The sequence below is a fragment of the Zonotrichia albicollis genome, chromosome 1, assembly GCF_047830755.1.
Source record: "Zonotrichia albicollis isolate bZonAlb1 chromosome 1, bZonAlb1.hap1, whole genome shotgun sequence".
Classification (NCBI taxonomy): Eukaryota; Metazoa; Chordata; class Aves; order Passeriformes; family Passerellidae; genus Zonotrichia; species Zonotrichia albicollis.
The window spans coordinates 20,974,403-20,998,750 of record NC_133819.1 but is presented as its reverse complement, the minus strand read 5'-3'; the positions used below and the strand labels follow the sequence as shown (position 1 = coordinate 20,998,750).

At 37.8% G+C, this 24,348-nt stretch overlaps 1 protein-coding gene across 1 annotated transcript in view; it reads right to left on the bottom strand.

The window, feature by feature from the left end:
- The window catches only part of RSU1 (Ras suppressor protein 1), a 101,265-nt gene that overhangs the window by 36,776 nt on the left and 40,141 nt on the right, over positions 1-24,348 (bottom strand). The window contains exon 8 of the mRNA XM_005480292.4: positions 23,677-23,809. Coding sequence (XP_005480349.1) covers positions 23,677-23,809 — 133 coding nt within the window. The remainder of the gene's footprint in view (positions 1-23,676; positions 23,810-24,348) is intronic.

The following is a 24,348-nucleotide window of genomic DNA, read 5'->3' as shown; positions in this document are numbered from 1 at the left end:
CAGTGCATTTAACTCCTTAAGAGATTTCTCCTAATTTTTTACTCCTGTTTCACTGAGAATTCCTTTCCCCACATATTCTACTTTAACAGAAGACATGCTTGTGCTTGAAAACCTGCATTAGTAAGAACTGCATTCTGCACAACTGACACTAAGCATTTTTGCATATTTTTTCCTGTCACTGCATTGTGAAACTCCCATCACAAGCAAAGCACAGCACACACTACTTTGCTCTCCAGTAAATTAAGAATTTCTAGTAAGACTAATTGTCAATACATCACTCTTCCAGAAAAATAGTTTTTACTTTGGTTATAATATGCACTTTATTGCCTCAACAAGAACAACAATCCTAAAGTTACATGCTTGATGTATCAATTTTGGGATTTTTACTTTCGTTTTCCTAGTGACCACCTCTGGGAAAAACAAACAACAAACAAAACACTGGAACTTTATTTATTTCGTCTTTTCACGCTGAAATTTCCACAGATGATTACAGAAGGGAAATTTTCAGGCTTCACTGATGCTTCCAAAAATTCTACAAAGGAGAAGCCTTTTGAAAGCCAAACTTGACAAGAGTAGAAAACAGTCTCAAAAGGTAGGCAAAGTATGCTGTACCACATTTCTTTACTGCAAATTGCTATTTTTGCTTACTAAGAAAATTGGGAGTTTAATGATTGCATTCTTCCCTGATAAAGTTGTGCTTTCAGCTACGTGAGAATATTTTAAAATTTCTTAACTTTTATTTTTATTTAACTTCATTATTTGTAACCTAAATTTTAATTTACTTTTAAAGTAAATTAACTTCTTTCCCTTCTCTACTCATCTATGTTAAAGAGTCTTCAGGATTGAGACAGAAGATTTTTTTTTAAATTAGAAAACTTACTTGTAGTGTCTCATGTGTAGTTCACATCTCCCTCTAGCAAAACATATGCTATGAAGTGACATGATGGGTGAAATAAGAGGACTACAAATCCATCACAAAGGTTAAGACAATGGACATTATTACCTTACAATGAACTTAGCTGAGAAAGCTGAAAGCAAACTGAATCTACATTCCAGATTTCATGTTTCCTTTAGGAACTGCTACTGTTAGAGATCTCCAGTGATGAAAGAAGTCGATTTGAGAATCTGAACATTTTTTGTCTTGTTTTCACTCACACTTTTTTTCCTTCTTCTTCAAAGACTTGCTTGAAAATATTTCAACATTCTTTTTCAGGGAAAACCCCTCTACTTCATCCATCTTTCCTAGTAAGTGAACTTTTTTAACCTTTGACTTGGCTTGTTCCTTGGCTCTCAAGTTTTTTGCAGCTGGATACAGAGCCTAAAATGGGGGCTGGCAGAACTGAGTACAGCAGATGCATTACTTCTTCCATGTCACATGAGGCACCTCTGCAATGATGTGGTGGCATATGCTGACCCACTGTGATCCCAGAGCTCATTCTGCAGATCCAGTGCTTAGCAGTCATTCCCTACCCTGTATTCCTTCAGTCAGTATTTTACACTCAGCTCTGCTGAAATGCAGGCAACTCTGTTCAGGACACAGTGCTATTTATATTTGAAATGCTTTTTTTTTTTTTTTTTTCCAAAATCATCAAGGGTGATTTTTTAAATTGTAACTCTGTCTCCTTTTCTGTTATCTTCTCTTCAACTCTGCTAATCACTTTATCATGCTGTCATATCTACAGAAAACATACTTATCAAAAATGTACGTTCCCAGTTTTTCAGAGGAAAACTTTCTACACAAATTCACTGTATGACTAAACATTTAGGCAAGTCACTAGGCAAGCAACAGAGAAAGTAGAAGAAAAAGAAAAACAATGTCTGATATAAATTTGTCTCTGTTATTCACGGTCTCGTACACCTTCTAATTTTTTCCCTTTATTCTTAGCTAGCAACTACTTATATTGCAATGTAAGGACCAAGCAGTAGAAGGGATTGTGCTTTAACCTTTTGTGCAGTAGAGCAGATACTTCTCCCAAACAAGCAAGAGTGGCAAAGACAGTCAGACCTGGACTACAAAATGGGGTTAAAAACAGCATCCAGGAAATCTCTGGTTTAGAGATTTACTGAAACATCTGGTCCTTCCCACTGTACTACTGGCTATTCTAGGAAATCAGCCACTGCCTTTGGCTCAAGAAAAAGCCTGACAACTTGAAAATGTTCTTAAACATTCACAGTCATTCTGAAGAGTTATTTCCCAATGAAGACACCTGTGCTCTGATCTAGTAAAGTGCAAAAATTAACACCCAGAGGGAGTAGGCCTGGCACGTTCAGGTATCTATAGCTATTAAATGAATTATACAACACCTCTATTCATGGGACCTGTACAACAAGCACAGCAATGACAAAGAGGGAGTCAAAGAAGGGGTATAAAGCTGTAAATAGAATATATATTGGATAATGTGAGTCTTGGGTGAACTAATTTTTCTTGAAAAGCCTTGAAATTTCTTCCACCAGAAACTGAATAAATTTTTGAGCAATCAGGATTTGATCCAGATCTCTTCTGACATACTATGGCAAGAATTATCTCATTAGAACTCAACATCTTCAATAAGACCCCATTAATATTGTGAAGCATCTAAACAGTTATCAAAAGTAATAATGAAATTATAAAGCACTTTGGAAGTGTTTATTCCCTTTGACATTTTGTCTTTCAGACTCCTCAGTTCTCAAGATCAGAAACTGTCTTGTATTTTGAATAGAGTCCAGAACATTTTGGAAGCATCCAAAATCTAATAATCATAACAGCAATAAAAGCAGTAACACATTTCAGATGCTATCCTTAGAGACTTCATGTTTCAGAGGGTTCAGCCAATTAATGGAAAAATCAATGTTGCCAGTAATTGCTTTTAGAGTCAGTTGGTTCAACTCGTTTGAATATGATGGTTATATTTCCACCCACTGGGTAAACAACCATGATGGAAAGCTCATTTGCATGGTTGTTAGAACACACCAGCACAAACTGAAATGATCTGCATGATCTGCAAGACCTACAACATGACGTTTTTGTCAGTGCATGTGCCAACATAAAAAAAACCTTCTCTTGCAACCCAGTATGGGAGCAGGGTATTAGGAAAAACCTAATAGAACCATGTCTTTTTAGTTTTAACATATTTTGAGCTTTTTCCACCACTTAGTCAACAAAATTAGCAATCAGTGGAAATCCTAAAGTGAGACGGATGGTTTAGTTACTGTCAGTAACATATTTCAGAGGTCTGTAACAAATAGCAGTATCAAATGAATAAATAATGTTCAAAGCCTAACAGCCGGCTTCCGTAACAGTGTGAAAATATGTAAATGTTACATGGCTTTACTCCTCAAACTGGCTCTCCTCTCGTTCCTCAGAGACTCTTCTGTCAGAATAACAAGCTAAAAACAAAATATGAATGACAAGTGCACATAGTGAGCTGATTGAGAACACAGAGTTGAACAGTAACCATATTAATCTCGTCTCTCAAAGAGGCTGTGTGAATTCCAGGCAGAAATATTGATTTTGATCTAGTCTACTGCAGTGTAGATTGCTAATTGGAGTTCAAAATCTATGCAGAGGCTTCCCTAAAAAAATGACAACTTTCAGCACTTTCCTTAGTTCAATTAGGACACCAGAATTTTACACTTAAAACCCATTAACATTGTTAAAAGCTTCTGCTATTGCTACATAACCTTGACAAACATCTGATTTGTGAACTTCCAGTATATAAATGATGATAGCCTAAAGATATAAGAAAACTGTAAATGTTTTCAGGGACTTAACCCTTGATCTGGATTTTTTCAGTGTAGTGAGTATGTGGTGGGCAGGTTGATGGGGGTAGTTCTGCCCCTCTGCTCTGCTCTGGTGAGGCACCACCTGGAGCACTGCATCCAGCTCCAGGGTCCTCAGCACATGGACCTGTTGGAGCAAGTCCAAAGGAGGGCCAACAACGTGATCAGCAGGCAGGAGCACCAACCCTATGAAAAAATGCTGCAGCCTTTCAGCTCTTGAACGTGGCCTATGTAAAAGATGAGACCAGACCTTTCAGGAGGATATCTCCTCATAGGACAAGGAGTAATGGTTTTAAACTAATAGAGGGTAGACTAGACATAAGGAAGGAGTTTTTTACAATGAGGATGGTAAAGTGCTGGAACAGGTTATGCTGAGAGGCAGCCGATGCCCCATCCCTGGAAACATTAAAGTCATGTTGGGCATGGCTCTCCCTCAATAGTATCTCCCCTACTGCCTCTTGGGGAAGGCTGCTGGGCTCAATGAGTCAGAGGTTTACCACAGAAAGTCTTTTCCCATGTCCTTAGGATGCCTATTGTCAAATGGGAGCTGAAGCAGTCAAACCACAGGTAAGATTAGCCACACATGAATGATGCTATAAAGGTTTTATCAGAAAAAAACCCCCCAATATTATTTGTCCAAAAAAGGTCAAGAATCATTATTTTATATCTAGCTATGAAAAACTCTCAAGCTACTAAATTAAACTGAAACATTTCATTTAGAAGTTTCACTGTGAAAGGTTAGGGGAACAGTTGCCTAAACTCCAATTAGTGCTGTATCCCGTGATTTTCACACACTAATTCACAAAGGTCCATTTTAATTAAAGGAAAAACACCAGGTCACTTTTGTTGGCATCATTAGGTGGAAAAAACCTCCAAGACACCCAACAAACCAACAGCAAAAAAAAAACCCAAACAAAAAAACAGCAGGCACAAGCAGCTGTTTACCACTCTCTAATGCTGTAAATAACAATTACATTAAATTGAAGTTCAGGAACAAGGTCCAAAGTTTGAGTTAGTGTTACTCTTTACTGACTCTAAAAGTTTTTGAGATTGCAATAGAAAGAGCATTAAGCATTTCCCCTTAACAGAGTAGGTTCACAGGAAACCAAAGGATATACAAAAACTGATGACAGTATCACCTTGGCTGCTATTACAGAAGGACTGACCAAGGGTAGTTATTGGCCCAAATTGTCCATTATGTTGGTTAAAAAACAGGACTGAAAAACTTCCAGCCTTCCCTGGTAAAATTGATGTCGTGTTGTTCTGAGAGGGAAAAGGGCTGTTTGCCCTCTGAAGGAGAAAGGAAAGGTTAAGCTTTCCAAGTGGTCCATCTTTCATCCCCAAAACAATTGTGCTGACAGTAAACCATGAGCCTGCCACCACCTGGAGACTCAAAGTAGCAACAAGTGTCACTGCTTGCAGAGACTTAATGAAGAAATTAATACCACTGGCTTGCTATTAACCTGTAAATGCAAACCCATCCTGGTGTCTCTGTAGCTTCCAGCCAGTCTGCTTCTTTTTGTGCTGGATATCCAGCGAGAGACGTCTTCTAATTACAAAACTCCCAGAAAGTTCATCAAGTATCTTTTATCTACACCGTTTGTGCTGGCAGGACAGATGGAAGAGGCTGTTTGGAGAACCATGATTGTCTCAAACTGCCACCCAACTAAAGGTGTAAAATGTTGGAATGCACACAGAGAAAATACCTTTGCTAACCACTGACAAACACTTTTACACAGTTTGAGGCAGGTCAACCTCTCAAATCAGTGCATGGCTAGACATTCACTGCTACTGAGCTCTAAGGTTTCAGAATCCAGTCACTTCAGGTATATTTCTTGTCCACCTTTTGCTAAAGCAAAATCTTCCAGTAACCACCATGTGAACACTGATTTCTGTTATAACATCACTTCAGAGAAGGCATACTTCACATCAGGCATATAAACCATTATGAAAAGTTGGGAAGAGGCACAGGGTTAATTTGTGAGAGGAACTTTTCTGCCCAAGAGAAAATGAAGTTGAACAGTGAATTTTTCTAATGATCCTACTGTTCTGAACCACCATATCACACATTGTGTAAAGGAAAAAGACCTTTCATAGCATCCTGCTTAAAAGTTAACAGAGAAGGCAGCCCCCCAACCTGGTACATCACTCCTAAACATTTGAGCACAGGAACTAAATGAATAAACATCAGTGTGGAAAAATATTTTATTTAGTTTATGTAAGGATGAGCTCAGACAACAGGCAGATAAATTAGGTGGCCAAAAAAGAAATGTTTTGGATTTCTCCTTATGGATACTTAAACTCGACCAGCAAATTCAGCCAGACCCTCCCCAGAGAGATAAGGTAAACCAGATGTATTACATCATATTTCTTCTGGCTTTCCTCATTTCTCATTTCCCCCCCTTTTATTTGCAGAACTAAGCCTTTATGGAAGATTCACTCTTGCAGCAGTATTTCCTGTATCACTTGGAGTCTAAACAATTTTGAAGCTTTGCAATATCTTTTGATAAACATAAAGATGCTGCACTTCTTTGGGAACAGGGAATGCACAGCTGGGACTCTGTCTTTTGTTTGAACGAAAAGCAACTGCAGTATCTCAGGCCTTCTACAGGCAAACCATGGTCATGGCAGCAGTGGTCACAAAGCTGTTTGTCAGGCAGATTTGTCAAGGTTAATTTTTACACTGATCTGTTTGTTTTTTTCTTAAACTGCCTTATATTTAATTATAAACAGGAATCTTGAGTGTATTTCAGCAAGACATGAAATAATAACACCTAAGGAGGGACTGTTCCTTTATTCAACACCAAGAGATTTATCAAATGCAAAGTGTTCATCACATGGTTTGCACCCAATTTCAGTGGATTCTAACTGCTTTTGACAGCAAACAAAAAAAATTCTGCATCACCATGCAAATGGCAGCACAGTAACCCATTTCTAAGTTACTCACCATAAAGCAAAAGATTTCAGCTACAACATCAGACTCCTCCAGCTTCATACCACAAGACCCAACAAATTTACAACTATTCCACACTGCAAATGTGGAAATGTTTTAAGCTGTATTTTTCTTTCCGAAAGCCAAACCTTTTCCTCTTGCAAATTACATTAAAAGAAAACCCCAAAAAACAATGTGGTTGGCAAAGTAAGATACATGGTATGTATCACCTTACGTTTTCTTCTGCATGCATACTTCTACAGGCAGACTTTTTCATCTGAATTCTACTGGAAGAAAAGATGTCTGGCCTGTGTACACAAATTAGCCAATGTTTACAGACCAGCCACCAGAAAAGGTAACCGTGACTATCTTAAAAGTCACTCATGCTGCACATCATGTTGGTAGAAAGCTTCCCCATCCTGCTTCTTTTATTTCAGCAAAAGTTCGTTGCCCTGACAAGCTTGGGGGAGGTGTAAGACACCACACACTCCATAGGTATATAACTGATTTTTGTAACTTTGCTAGGACATCTGTGGGTAAGCCATAAAAATGCATTATAAACATGTTTCACCACCATTTATTTTTAAAAGAACCAATTTATAGCTGTAAGCTGGAAAATGGATAAACCCATAGAATTTAATTAAATGCATAGCCCTAATTTTTCAATGTATATCCCTTTTTCATCTAAATAAACAATTTTTTAAAAAAAAGAACAGCAAACAATTATATATAGAAAATATGTACTGCTACTAAATCTTTTGAAAGTATTCTTAAATGTAAACTGCAAATACATGTTTTCAACAGATGCTGATAGGGGTTTTGGAAAATGCCCCAAGGATCATTCTAAAATTTAGAAAAATTTCCAATATAATATCATGATAAAATGGGTAAGAAAATGTATTGAAGCAAGACATAAGAACAGAGCAGCTCATCTAGACTGCAACCTGTTATGAATAATTTTAATAAATATGCAAAGACTACATTCTGCCAAATCAAACAGCTAGTCAGTTGTAAACCTACATTACATTTTAGGCTATAGTATGCGTGTATCTAGAATTACATAACTAATGATGATCCTCATGAATATAGTAATTTAGATTCTGCATTATCTACATTTTGCATCAGTTCATCCCATTATTAATTTTGATAATCTCAGTATTTTACCTATTAATATTATTTTTACAAATTTATTTTCAACACAATTTTTAAAAAATTTCATGTCAACAGACTTCTGCACTTCAATGCTCATTGTTTTCTAAATCTATCCTTCTCCTGGTAAAGAATGAATTGAACTGAGTTAATGGATGCATTTACTGAACAATAGGCAATTTCAGCACTAAACCAAATGTATACAGGAAAGTGGGAGAATATTTATGGACAGGTGAGCGTGTGGAGACACATATACCACCAACATATAAACCTTTTAGAAATCTACCTCTATCCTTTTATCAGAAACACAGGAGATGTTTCACCTCATCATAATCCATCCTTACTGTTCCAGTACATACACTCTTCAGTGCTCATGTATATATTCCCATGCCAATGTACAAATACTTAAGTGAAAGCAGCCTTTCTGATTCCCTGCTCCATTGTCTGTGAGACATATGGAGAGGAAGATTTGGTGTGAAACACATCCTACTATTATCTAATATCACAAATCAGTCCTATACAGGAAAACCAGAATTACTAACGTTCACCCTTGATACGAGGGGCTCATTTTCACATACACATAAATGCTAATAACTTCTTCAGTGAGGAAATATTGAAAGTGACTCACACTACTTACTTTGTGAACACAAGCAAACTCTAGCAAACCAAGTTTCAGAGTAATAAAGCTAAACATTAAGCTTAATGAAGCAATGGAACTAAGTTGATGAATAATTGTATAAATTAGTGGATACAGGAGTTGCCAAGCAAAGGGAAGATGAATTTTCAATTACTGTCTGGCATTTATATGCTGACAAGCAAATATTAAAGAAAAAATAATAAAGTAGTGCAACACTTAAAAAAAAGCAACAATCAGTACAGCCATAACTCAGTGGGAATCCCAACACAACACCAATGTGTAAAAGACCATTGTTTATCTTTGCAAACTGAAGTGTCAAAATATTTATGATTGCTCAAGTCACTGTCACTAGTCTAGTAAGATGCATCTGTAGGTTTCAGGTCAGTTGATAAGAAACTTTACCTGCAAAGTCTCCTCCATAAAACAATGTGGGATGTACAGATTATTGCAATGCTTAAACACATATCCGCCCCATCCAAAGCTATGAATCTATGCAGTCAATCACTCGGAATTGATACATCATTAGCAGCCAGATTTTGACCAAACACATTCAACCCTCAACAGCTTCCAATAAAAATGCAAGGTACAAGAGACAACCTCATGAAAATGAAAACACCATCAGTCCTTCAAGTTCTCCATACTAGAGCAGCTCTTGACTCTTTCCATCAGTGGTTAGTCCCATGGAAGGGGCTGTGAGATCTTGGACCTAAACTCTGTTTGACCTCTGTGTGCTGAAGAGTAGATCTTTATGCCTTTGTCATGTCTGTGGCACTCATGAAAATCCCGGTGAAGTTATGGAGAACAAAGCCCTGGGCAGGCAGATTTCACACTGGGAATGAAGCGAACAGGGTTCCCAGTGAAGGGAACAAACAGAACTGTGTGCTCCAATGCTGGTCTGCCCTGACTGGCTGATTTCTTAGCAGCCATCTGACCTGCCAATTCTCCACTGCAAATCCACGCACACCTTTGTCTACTGGTACAGTTTTTGGAGGTCATGGCCCTGAGGTGAAGACAGCTTGTCTTGAGATCTTTGAAAAGTCACTAAACTTACACGAGATCTGTGACAGACATGGAACCAGGATTCTATCCCACACCTTGTTAGCTTCTGGATACCTCTCCAGTTTAAAGAAGGACTTGAAACTCAAATGCCCACTAAACTATTCATCCAGTGGATGCTTTCAAATTTACTCTAGGAAAAATCTACTCATACCATACATATATTTCAAGTAAGTCTCCCAAGCCACTGTTCAAATCACAGCCTTTAATCCACTGAATTTAACAGGTCTTTTAACTGTAGTTTTCTATTTTCTACCAAAAAGCTGTGCCAAACATGGACCAGTCTAAACCCCAGTCTATCTTAAAATCAAGACCAGAGAAGATCAGTTCTTTCTATTCTGAATGCAAATACTACTGAGTAGCAGCCACATAAAAAGTACACAGAGATAGTTCGTTATTTTGACATGTTAATGACAAATACAAGAGGTTAGAAATTCCATGTCTTATTATAGATTTGTCCCAAGAATAAGAGAGAAGATAAAATTCTACTCTTCCAGAAAGATTCACACAGATTAAACTGTAAGTAGGGCAACAAAGAAAGAAAATGTGCAGCTGCAGTTAGATGTTAGCATTGACTACTGGATGCTACCAGTATGTTTTAAAACCACACTTTTAAAGCTGTATCTTGATGAAAAATAAGAGAACTGTATCTAGTTCCCTTATACATTGCATACACAGCAAAGTGAACAACCCACACCAACCATTTTCAGTCATAACTCACTTAACTGGAATCAGACCAGTGAGGCAAACATTAAAGGCTACAAGACAAGAGCATTTCTGTAAGCAGCTCATCCCAGAGGCAGCCTTATTTTCAGTCACACTTAGGACCACAAACACAGGAAAAGATAATGCTGAAGTTAAATGTTTCTGCTGGGAAGCATGCATTGAGTGGAATAGGGAACAGTAGGGTTTCTTTTGTATTGTTCACAGTTCTGCATCACTTGGTAGCCATCCAGAAACATCCTTTCTTGTTATTAACACAGAATAAATTCAATCTCCCTTCAGTTATTTTTTATTACACAAAACATATGAAAGCTACCTACAAGAATTCCATTAATGACACTTGTGTATTTTCAGCATCACCAGATTAATGTGAAACACAGGCAGTTGGAAATTCCTCCTTCCCCTATTTTCTGAACACAAGAAAAATCCAGACTTCCAATTAGCTTGCTGATGTTGCGTGGGGTTAATTTTTCAGTTCTTAAAAGCACTTGTGTTCTCTTCCTAGGAGGTTTGCTTCATTGGCGCATGAAGCAGACTCAGGTTCTCCTCCTCGTGCCTCTGGACACATGGCTGTGGGGCTGATGTCACCAGCCCCTGGAGCTTAAACCAGTTCAGCTGGGCCACCTCTGCTGTGGCTGCACTGCTGCTTCTGGGCTAGTGCTCCCTGCCAGGCACCGAGCTCAAGGGGTAATTCAGACTAGAGATGCCAAAATAAGTTTCCCACAATATCAGCCCCTGAAAACCCTTGCTTCATGGTCACATTAGAGCCAGCACCAGCTGGAGCACACAGGAGCCTGGCATCAGCAACAGTGGTGCCCAAGGACCCAGCCCTTCTCCTCTGGGCCTCAAGAGCATGGCTTAGTTATCTGGTGAATGACTCGGTCCCTGAGGTGCTCAGTTCACTACAGGGACAGCCTAAAGTGACTCTTTGTTCTCATGACTGCTTCACTCACAGATATATATATATCTACACGTGTCTGTGTGTGTCTATGTACGTACGTATGTGTGTATATATACATATATATATATATATATAAAAAGAAGAAGAAACATCCTGTACTAAAGGCAGCAATTGTGTCATGGTCATGAGTATTTTAATGAAAATGCAAGCAGAATATCTGACTCCAGCACTAAATGCAATACACAAGTGTCAAAAGCATGTAGTCTTGAATGATCTTTTACATGCCACTTTGTTCACCCTATTAAGATGCTAGTTGTTTCTTTGATTTATCTGATAATAAATTTTTTATGACTAGTGAGTCTCATAAAAATTGCTCTGGTGCTGACTACTTTGATTAATAAGACCAAAGAATCGAAACTGTCAGAAATTCATGGGCAAGAGTAAATTACTGCCAAACATAGATTTAGATATTCCATAAAGTATAGACTAAAAAAGGTTGATTTGGTAATTTTATCTTGCATCAATTTGCTTGATATAATTTATATTCAGGATCAGCACTGTCATTCCTTGCATACCTTTTCTTTTTTAAAAGTCAACAATAGTGTAAATCTGAATTTTTGAGAAATTAACAGGAGACAGAACATCCCAATACCCAGAACTCACATTTGGAATTTAGCTCGGAAATTAGATCCAGTTGAAAGGTGACTAAACCCCATGTTCTAAGAGCTGCAGCTTTTTTAAGCAAAATCCCTTTTACATTAAGAATCAAAACTGACACACATTTATTCATGCCTAAATTCTATACTGTGGTCTTCCTTCCTTGGAGTCTTTGTAGGTAGCAGGTTCTTGCAACACACCTTTAAAGAGTTCTGGATCCCACTCTCTTACCTTGGATGATTCCCAAAACATTTGATGTGCAGAAAGTACCCCAGAATGTGAATACAGATCAAGCATATCCTCCTCCTACCAAGGGGAACCACACTTACAGCACTGGGTATAGGATTTGCTCCATTTACTTCTGCATATATTTACCATCCTGCAACAGCAATTTGGTGCAAGATGTATTTTTACAGGATTGAAAACCTACCTGATCAAAGATTACTACAGATAACCAAAAGGATTTAGGGAATCACTGTTCCACATTCAGTGAAACAAATGCTACTGTTTACATTCAGCACTGGAGACAGCTTTTTAAAACACATGGCAAAACTATGAAGAGGGCTAATATTCCTGCATTAATTATTATCGCTTTTGTGATGCCAGAGCAAGTGAAATGGTCAGTACACTATGTGATCCTATTTACTGTTTATGATCCTGCACACTTCACTTTAGACTTCAACTTCTTTTTCCAGTCAAGTGTAATATAGAAGAAAAATTACAGGGTATTTTTTGCCGGGCATATTTGATACTGACTTTCAGTATATCAGATTTTTAGGATTCAATAATTAAAGTGGTTGGGTACAGAATACAAACAAAGACATCCAAAGCTGTAGTCAAAAGGTGTTGCCTACACAGGACCTAAATTTGATTACTCCCAGCTTTAACCGTAGGGCATTTCTTGTTTGATCAGAGGAAAGCATTCAAATGCAGGCCAGAAATCCTCTGTCATATATAGCAGAAGTTCTTGCTTTTCAGCTTATACTTTTCAAAAAAAAGTTAATTTTAATGACAGGAATTTAAAATGAAATCTGATCATAACCATTTTCCACACTATGTTTTAGGTGTACAGGGCTGTAAAAGTGCAAGAACAGGATGACAGTGATACCTGCTAAAATAAAATCATGGCTTTAAAAAAGTTTATCAGAGTTTGTATTACAAGTGGCTACAGCAAAATACACCAGAATAATTCCAACCTCAGCCTTCCACTGGATAAATGGCTGATAAAGGCAATCATAATATTAGGGACGCCTCTCCATCTAGCTGATAGCCTCACCAGAAGGGTAAAAAATTGCTAAAGATCAAAAACCTGAAATAATGTGAAACCGAAGGAAGAAACTGGAGTTCAATAAAAACCAGCATGCAATAAAACAGATATGACTGCATAGAGAATAGAAATTGCAGACAGATCTGCTTGATTATAAAAGCGCCACTTTTAAATTTATTTCTCAAATAAAACCAGCAAATGTGTGCAGTAACTCTTCTTGTTTGGTTATAAAGAACCAATCTGAAGAAGAAAACAAGAAAGCAAATCAACTGAATTTTGAAGATTACAAAGGGTTAAGAGACCACTTTACTGTTAGCTGCACCATTTTACCAATAATACCTTATTAAGTGGAATTAGGCCTCAATTAGTATTGCTCTGTCTGCCAGTTCCAACCTATTCTTCACCCTCTTGCTGTCTCAAGGATTTCCTTTAAAATGCTCTATTCTTTTTTACCTACTGTAAAGTCCAAATTCTGCTCCCCGCTCCTCATCTGCTTGACTTCTGCTCTCAAATAATCAAGACGTCCGTATTGAAACACATTTTTAACATTCCTTTAAAACTACTGATACCAGAATGAATTCAGCATCAGCCCCAGCTGATGTCAGATTAGTGAGTATGGAAATAACAATTTACTACTTGTCACATCAGCTGGGGCTGATGCTGAATTCAGCCAAACCTTTCAGATATAACACTCAATTGTGAGCTGATAGTGCACTTTGGCTATATCTCTTAAAATGTTTTTCAGGTCTGACTGCATTCTGGAAAGATGTATCGACTTGTTTTTATCTCCTCCTGTAATCCTAACCACACAATATACATATACACAGAACAATTCCTCATTAAGCTGCTTTAAAATACACTGAGTATAGGCACAGTTCATTAAATCAAACAGGACAGCCCGTGCCTTCACTGTTATCTTTCACCAACTTCCAGGTCATCAAAAACAACTGTGTACTTCCTTCCAAATACCTGAAGAGAACATTTAATGACTCCAGGTCAGATCTCTGTGGGCCTCACCAGAAACATTCTCTTTGGTTATTGTCTCCCAAGACCTATGAGGGTGTTGATAATTCTTCTTAATGCTTTATTGAAACTATGCAGTGCTCATTTTCTAGTGACAATGTTGTGTAGCTGTACAAGCTAAATACCTCATAAAATTCTATGGTTAGAGAGTTGTCTTGACCAACCAAACATACAATATTTATAATATTTAATATTTCTTTAGGAAAAATTCTCAAAATCACAGTCATACTTTAAACAGCATTAATGACATTCATATTACAGTCACTTTCATCACCAGTAGAATCCCATGTCTCTTTCTCACTATTTAAACCAAAATTAATTTCAGAGTAAACTAGTTCATAATAACCCAATTGGTCTATTCACCTTCCTTGATGCTGGAAAGATACTAGCACTTCTGTCACTTTTTGGGTCTTTCACTGACACAGTAATTTGATTAAGACAGAACTTGGGTGAGTCCAGACTCTGTCAGTCAAGTCTTCTAAATCTTCTGAGTGCATGCCCAGAGGCTTGGATGTTTAAAACCATTTCTCAACAACAAAATGTTGGTCAGGCTTCTACTTGAGGGACTGAGAAATAACTCATCTTCCCTAAATTATCACCCAGCTTGCAATGAACAGAAGAACAACAGAACATGACTTTCCTTCCCTTGTCATTAATAATCTATCACAGTTCAGGAAAGGGCCCATTTAGTTTCCAAGATTTATCATAATCAGATAGTTATAAGTAGTCTCTCTAATGGATAAGAGACAGATGCCACTTTGGATTGGCCCTCTTTCCCACTGCAGAAACTTGTTTCAATCTCCTCTATCATTTTTCCTGCCCAAGGTGCCACTTGCCTGCAGCTGCACATCTTACTCTGCTTGCCTGCTTATATCCCAAGGTTCTAGGGGGTCTAAGAAGCTGTTCTCTACGCCAGGTCCTTGATTCTGCTGCTTTCCAGTTTCTTTTGTACACCTCTACTCATTACTCATTTTGGATTTATCATAATTACCACTGATTTTTAACTCAGCTACTAATCTTGCCTTGCCCTATAGTTTGATGCTACTTTGTATTGTTTCCCTACGCAAACCATGTATCCTTCTTGGGTTTCCCCAGCTTTGGTTTCAGCTTCTGCACTTAACTCACTTCATTCCAATTTCACTTCTAACACAGTTCCAGATGTCTGCCCCAGTGACATAAACTCTACGTTATCATCCTTGACATGGCAAATGGATTACTGCATAATATTCTAAACTTTTATATGAAGTTCATATCAAAGGGAACAGCAGAATCAGTAGTTACACCAATATTTATATGTGCAGTATCTATATCTGTCAGGTACATCAGTGATAGCTTTGGTTTTATTACATATCCATCTTAGCAATATATAAACAAAAATATACAGACATAATGTTTTTATTGTTTATCTTTCGACATGGGTTCCAGTTAGCTCTTCCTTAGGGAAGAGTTACAGATTTGCATGTAAATGTTGTCTAAAGATGTCAGGACTCTGAGTCATCTATTTTCACTGTTGAATATAATGTACTAATATATTTATCAATTTTTAAAATACAGCCAATAAATACAACATGTGGTTGGGATACAAATCAGCATTTTCATATAAAATATACAGTACCATGTCTTCAATACAATAGAACCAAACATAGATGACATTTTTATATTTCCCCACATCAGGGTGAGAATAGATTTTTATTGGTAAATTTAAACTTTTTTACTGGTACGTGATCAAAATATGTGAATCAGGACTATTCACACTTGTTTACTTCTGAGCTATGATGGATCTTGCTTCTTGCCATCCTTCGAGAGAAGCTCAGTTTGTCATGAGCTCATCTTCACAGGAGATGTGGCATCTCAGAAATTCCCACCTAACATAGATCATTGAGGTCATCTTTCTTCCACTACCTTTACCCAGTCTTTGAAACCATGCTCAAATAAATGAGGTCACAGCTACCACTGGCACAGATGTTACATCCATGTCAGGGGTGAAACAGTAAAGACGCCAGGCTAAAAAGGCACTGAAATATTTGTGAGCTCCAGTAATGGAATGTTGGACACACAACATCACCTTAATTCTTGTACAGGCCCAGGACAATCAGAGTGCAAATGAGGAAGGAAAAGAGGTGCTCACTAATGGTGCCTGCTGTGAGTGTATGAACATGAGCAATCCCTCTAGGAACAGTGAGAATACTGGTTCTAGAAGTATTTGTAGAGCTGCATTTAAGAGAAAACTAATGCATGAAATCTTCTATTCCACTGCCCTGGTTTTGTCTCGGGTAGAGGTAATTTTCTCCCTAGTACCTGCTACAGTGCAGTGTTTTGGATAGAGGATGAGAATAATGTTGGTAACACGCTGATGTGTTGTTTGTTGCTGAGCAGTGCTTGCACTGAGCCAAGCACTTTTCAGTATCTCATGCTCTGAACATGAGGAGCTGCACAAGAACCTGGGGAAAGGGGGGGGAACACCTCTGGGACAGCTGCACAACTGGCCACAGGGATATTCCACACCACAGAACATTCATACCCAGAGTAGAAACTGGGAGGAGTTGGTCAAAAGAGACTGATTGCTGCTCAGGGATGGGCTCAGCCTTGGTCAGTGGATAGTGAGCAATTGTATTGTGCAACAATTGCTGGGGTTAATTCTTTTATTTTTTTGATTACTACTATTATTATATTTTAATGTCAGTAGTATTTTCGTGTATATTTTGTTTCAATTATTGAATTGCTCTTATCTCAACTCAAGCTTTTTCCTTTCTTGATTCTCCTCTCCATTCCACGGGGTGCAGGGGAAGGAGTGAGCAGCCATGTACTTCTGAATTGCTGTCTGGGGTTTTAACCACTGCATCCACAAACTACCAGAGAATACTAGAGACAAAATCAAAGAAAAATAAAGAAGGTAAATGGCATTTATTATGGCCTGTCTTTCTTAGCAAGCCAGGGTAGACTCACTATCCAAGTGAGTCTATCCAGAACAATCCAAGTTCTTTAGATGTTTACTGACCTCTGTGGATCACACAAACAGTTGAGGCATCTGACAGAGCTCTGCTGAATCGGATCTACAGATGTTTCAAGCAACTGGTCTGTGTTCTTCTATATGATCCTTATTCCCCCAAGAAGTACAGAAGACAAACCATTTGATATTAGACCTGAAATTAACTGTACCCAGTTCTTTTTGCTACCATCACAAGATTAGACAATGACTGGGTAATTTAATTTTACTTAAGAGATAGCCAAAGAAAAGCATTCTCTCTAGGTATCTCCACAGCCTAAGTGCAAAAACAAGTCAGTAAGACTTTCATAACCTCAAATTATTTTTTCCTTATATATAACTTATAACAATTAAAAGTTATATATAATGAATATATAACTTATAATTGTTGTAAGTTATAACAGTTCTTAGGCTATGAAAAATTGTCAGCAATTATAAACTACTGTACAAAACTGCCATACATGTTTACTTAAACAGGTTATTAAATGGAGGAATATGCATAATTATTCTTCATAGTAACTTAAGAAAGAGCTTTGCCTCCTTTAATTTAATATCAGAGGCACTCTGCAGTTACCTGAATATATATGGGGGTGTCATCAGAATTTTTCACTCAACTATCAGGAAATGTGAATGCAAGCTCTGCCTACATCACAGACATGCTGTCCTCTGCCACAAGAAATCACGTCATGTACTCCTGCCCAACTGATTGGGGCTCACTGAAACAAGATTTTGGCCTTCATTTCTTCTGTTGGACGACTATTTCTATCAGAAGCTTATTTATTACCTTGCTCCCTTAATAATTAGAGGGCTTCCATCAAACATACACCTGACCAGCTTATTATTATTTGTTCCTATGTCCACCATTTTTTATGCCTTAAATGAAATTTCTTCTTCCTCCTCTCCCCTCCAATGACAGCCATAAGCGCTGTTATCAGGCTTGACTTTGCTAAATAAATATCTGTTCATTTCACTATCCTATTATGTTTTCACACTTTGTCTGCACCTGCCTGAATTCACCTTTTATGAACATGATGACCACAACTGCAAAATATTTCCTTTTCTGTACTGGAAAATTTCCACTCTTTTAGCCAAGCTCTGTGGACCGTGCTTATCTTTCTCTCCTCCTCGCTCCAGCATATCACACTGGTGGCTCGCCTGCAACTAATACAGCCAAGCCTTCCTCTTTGTTTGCTAATTCTTACTGAGTGGTATGCTGATTCTTTTTTATGCTGCTAGCTTTGCACCATCAGCAAACACAGTTCAAATACTCCTGCTTTTTGTGCCAGCACAAAAGGTCCTAGGCTGTGCTGCACAAGTAACACCATTTCAGGACTATCTCCCTTCCTATCAGTTCAACTTGATGATGCCTCCCTATCAACTGCTGCCAATTCCCACTTTCCCAACGTGCTTCCCAAGAACCAACACATGGATTCTTCACTTGTTTGACCTCTTTTCCACTCCTTAATAGGTGGTTTTATTGATTATCATCTTTACGTTATTGGACAGCACCAACCACGCAGCTGGCCTAACTTAACTTATACAGGCTTAACAACTGTGGACTAAGATCACCAGTTATTTCAAGATACTATTTGTATTTTAGTGCACTACTCTGAGTATCTTGCCAGGCTCCTTGAGTTGTTAAAAATAAATTCTGAAATACTCTTCATTAATGTAATCCAGATGAAGAATCTGCTCCTTCACGACCTGTGTCTGTTGCCCTGGAAGCAGCTGCTGCATAATAGTGGGGTTCAGAACAACTCATTGCCAAGAAGCTGAGGAGATTGTCTCTACACAGAGGGTTGAATCAAGAGTGGATTTTTCCACACTGTCACTGCTGATGAAATGGGGTTTTCAATTACAATGCTCAGCACAGAGCAAGCATTGCCCAGGGAAGCCTATGTTCCAAGGCTGTCCAGCGATGTATGCTCAGCACTGCATTTGTCAAACCATTTCCCCCACTAAGAGTTCATGTGTCAGTCTTGAAAATGGCTTGCTCTTCTACTACCTTTCCTGATGGAAATGTGAAAAGTGCAACTTGCTTCCTTTCACAAAACATCTTGTTGAGCCTCTTGACTCCAAACTGACTGCCTTGTGGGGAAAACCTGCTTTCTAGAGACTTAAAAATGGTGTGACTGTTCTATTGTAATTCTGCCTCACTGGAATATGGAGATCATACATGGAAACAACAATCATTAAAATCATGAAGTGTTAAAAGAGGATTGCTGGGTTTAAGGGCAGTGCATTTAAAAAATGCACTCAGAACCCAGCAATTTCTTTTATTTTAGCTGGGATTACACTATCAGCTGTTGATGTCTGCAACAGATTCTGCTGTGATAAAATCAAAATTACTGTTCTTTCTGTTACAAACATGTGAAGAGTAAGTTCCACATGAAGATGGATCAAGAGCACATAAATAATTCCAGAAATGTACCCAAAAAGCATCTTTCTGGACTAACATTGCTGTAAATGCCAGCAACCAAACCCACCCACTGGTACCAATTGTACATCTCAGTTTTATCTCATCTTAAATCAATAATTATCTTATATAAATCCTAAGGAACATCCTAAGGAACTAGAATTTTATTCTTCATAGGAGTTTAATTCATTGTTTTCTTTCAAACATTAAAGTCTGTCTGCACTTATCTAAGTACATTGTGACCACTAAATCACACAATACATCATCTCTTTGTCAGTATCCTAGACAGAGAAGATCCTCTGAGAATATGCTTACAACATAAAGGTCACTCTGAAAGTTGACTAAAGGCATGAATAAAAAAATAAAACATTTAGTTAAGCCCTTTGAGGAGACAAGGTTGCCATTATCCCTCACTGTTTAAGCAAGCCCTTCAACTCCTTTCAACACTATCATAACATCAGACAGTGAGTTTAATGGCAGCTCCTGAGTATAAACAGAATCAAAGCCAAAATTCAGCTTACTAAAGTTTCAGAAAGTTACACAGCAGAGAGAGATTAAGAATCATTACACACTTGGCAAACTGACCTATTTCCAAACGATGCTGTCACCAGATGAAATGTGCAGTGGGCGTATTTTAGCCAACAAAAGCTAGCAAAGTGCCAAGAGCTGCTGAATTTCCTGTTAAGAATTAAGAGCCCCTCCACACACATTTTCCAGCACAATATATGGCCCATCTTTTTGTCAAGTCTTCCTTGAAAAATTAGGGTTGAAAAAAAATCACTGGGCACCATTTCTCATGAAAGGTAAGGAAATTAAAGGAAATGAAAGAAGCTACAAAGTAAGATGAGCTGATCTGAGGGTCTCAATGGTTAACATGCTTCTGAAGTAAAGTGCAATTCCAGTTTTATACTTGGTGCATGAGAACCATGTAAAACAGGAATGTGGAAATGTAAAAGTATGCAAGACAAATGACATTTTATCTTTAGACATAATCATCCCTCATGGGTGTCATCCCTACTTATCAATTAATCACTAGAGCATGAATATCCCAAGACAAGGCTAAAAATGGGATGTAATTTTTCACTAAATATGCTTGAAACAGCCAGTACATTTCACAAAGGAAAAGAAGAGGTTTGTGATCTACTTGGTAGCTGCTTCCCAAGTTCAGCCTCACAGAATGTGGATGGAGATCCCTGACACTGACTGCAGTGATGGCTTGTGCCAGTCATCAGCAGAAACCTCAAGGTTTATTTACATGACTGCAAGTGAGGGCACTGCCAGGACCTAATGAGTTACTGATTTCTGGCTAAGTTAAGAGCAACTGAGCAAACAAAGTTCTAGCCATTGCAAACACAAAATAAAAGTTATTAGCATAATCCCCTTAGTGAAAATGCAACCTGGTGAACCTCTGAAACCTGGCACTTCAGACTGTATGAGCAAGCCTACCCTCACTGTCTTAGCTAGCCTAGACAATATGAAACTTGTGAAAAAAGGAAAGTCAGTATTTCTAATCAGCTAGCAAAAACAATGGGCACAGGGAAACAAATCTCTCTCTCTGGAGTTCAAAATTCATCTGCCACACAGATGCACAGTTCTGGTTTATGAGAGCCTGTATCTTCCAGTACCTGAAAGCAAACTTACTGGTCTGATGGTCAGCTGCTGATCTATATTCTATCTTATCAGTGTGGCAAGTGAGGTTAGCTAAGCAGCAACCTTTCCAATCATTCATTTAATGAAAAGCCTACTGCTTTGCCTCCCAGTAAGTTTATCTGTCTTGATCTATCAAATGTTGGAAGATTTTTTTATTTTGGCAGAACGAGCAATAAAACACATGAAAACTCAAGAACTTGACTTTTCTTATTTAGATACCCACAGGGGAAAATACAAAGTTCACACATCAACCTTGTGTTTTGCTTAATAGGAAAAGGACACACTACCTGTTCAAGGGCTCTGAAAGAAAAAGGCAGCTGAAAAAGCTGTATGGTCATTAGTAGGAAAAGATCAAAATTCTACCACAAAAGCAGTTTAATTTCTTCTGAGCGTACAGCCTATCTGCTTTTGTGCATAACAATGGTACTAGACCTGTTACCTAGACCATGCCACTGCTTTTGAGTGTTAACTCCTAAACCAAATGAGATCAGAGGAATGTCTTTAGGACATGGCATCCCAGTAATTCTCAATCACATATTTACAGGAAACTGGAAACAGAAAGGACAATCTTTTCTCAGGAGAGAAATCCATGAACTCTCTTTTTGGCAAGGCAAACAAGAAAAATCAAGACTCAAAAAAAGTTACTACTGATTTTCTAAGAAATCATACTGATACTTTTTATTTATAATTTTAATATAAAATGGTCATATGCTGAAAATCTAAAATTGACACATAATTATCTCCATGCATTTTGTTTCTGTCACTAAACTTTAAAAATTATGGCACATTAATGAAATAAATTTTTAAGATCAAAGTAGAAATCATGAATAAGACACAGAAAGATTATTTGATTTTGATTTTTCTCCCTATCAATGATTAGAGTCTGATTCTGCTTACACCAATAATTATACAGGTTTCAATTATTTACTGAGGAAAACATAAAAATTGGCCCATTAGCCAATAAGACACTGCTACACCTAGCAAAGAGTAAGACAACAAACCTAATATGGCTAACTTAGAACAAAGAACAACAGCTGAGGAAACTGATGAAATACAGAACCTTCTTGTCAATTTTGATTACACCAGGAAAGTTGCCAGGGCAGTTTAATATAACCAGAGTTAGACGTTTTAATTTTTTTTAAAAAGAATTATAGATACATAATAACAGCTTCCCCCCCATACCCCTCCCCAGCAACCAAATATGAGTCAAATTCTCAAAACTGCACTTAAAATTTTGCTGTCTTCATGATGCCCAGAGTGGTCCCTGAGAGAAGTGCATGAGGGTCCCTAAACCACACTGCTCAGCAAAGAGAAATATAAAACTGACAATACAAAACAAAATTAACAAGCATGATCAAGGAGCTGAGATGCAGGCACACAGTGAACAGTGGGGAGGCATGGTCCAAGGAGACAGGCAGCTGCTTCCCTACACCATGTCTGTAGTACAGAGTACTACTGCAAGAAGGGTGTTGCAGCCTACTTAAATCTATGAATAAATCTGTCTTGAGAACACGAATCACAGCATAAATATCAGCACCCTTCTGAGACACGCAATTCTTGCAACCACTCTTCCATCTGTGATTCTTTTCATTTAAAATTCTGTAAATGAAGAGCAATAGCCTACAAAAGCCATTGTTGGGTCATTTAGTTCCTACAGAAATTTGCATCTCAGTTATTTAATTGGAATCCCACAACTGTCACTTGTGAGTACCCTTCTCTGGTAATTTTGTTCAGACAGCAACCATATAAAAGATAGTCAGAAATGCTTCTGAATTATTAAAATACAGTTTTTAAATAAAGGCAAAAGGCAAAAATTAACTTTCCAATCCAGGTTGTACTACCCACTGCTCCTAGGGAGACAGCATCAAGATAGTTGCTAGACATTGAAAAATAACTTCCCATCTGAAGAATAACATGGAGATCTTTACTTAAACAAATATTTCAATTTAGGGAATGATTAAAGACATTATTTTCTAAACTAATGGTCAGCATTTGTACATGGAATCTTGCATTAAAATGATGAAGCCCAGCACACACATTTACACTGTTGAAGAAAACACTAGTACCTGTACTTGAATTACTAAGATTGTAGACTTTCACAAATTAGTCCAGATCAAACCATGATCAAAGTCTGGATATCTCTCATATCTCTGCATCCAAAAGCATTAAAAAATATCTATTTCAATCTATAAAGCCGTACTGAACATACTTAAAATTAGTACTTCTCAAAAGGCTTGTAACACTTGTTCTTTCACATATCTCGTGTTACATAACAGCTCTTAGAAATAAACTAAAAATGCAGGACAGTATCAAACAGTCTTTGTGCTTTCCTAACTTGTCTACATGACAGTTACCTTCTTCTTGGCAAAATTCCTTAATATAAATGTGCAGGCTTGCATATTTGTCCTGAACACCAAGGTACTGCATGCATTATGAAAGATGTGTGTAGCTGGTAACACTTTGCCCAACACACTACAGGGAAATAAATAACACAGCTACAATATATAATGTAATACTTACTATTTATATGTTTCTGAACGAATGTATTCAAAAACATGAGATACTCCCAGCTGGAACTGATCAGCAATAGGGGTTACCCAGGGATTGTTCTCTGCTTTGAAGACTTGTTTTTGACCAGTCAAATCCAAATTACCTGAAAGACATTAAACAAAACATCAGACGAAAAATATTTGAAACATGAAAAATTTGAAAGAAATACCTTGCTGTGAATGTAAAAACTTTTTATTTGTTTCAGAGAGTGCAACTATAATAATAGCAAATATTTCAGTCTCAGCAAGGAGAAATAGGACGACACAGTAGTTCCCACCATGATGGATGCAGTTCCACTCTATTTGTTTCAGTGCTGCTATGCACTGCAAAGCAGGGTTGAACTCTGCCCACTTATTTATTAAATTATTTTTAAGTGTGACTTGATAATGCATCTGTTCACTATCTCCACTATGATCTGCAGGAATGAAAGGAGAATGATTCTCTGGTAGAAGTCTGCTCTGCTGAAGCTTAGCATTGCACAGCATTCCTCAATCCCTGCTCCAGGGGCTTTTTGCATTCCCAGTGCCCAGAACATTGTCTACACCAAGATCACACTCTGATCTGTGGTTAGAGTGACACACACACACAACAGCACAGACAATGCCATTCTTGTAACATGGCAGTTTTACTGATTCTTGACAG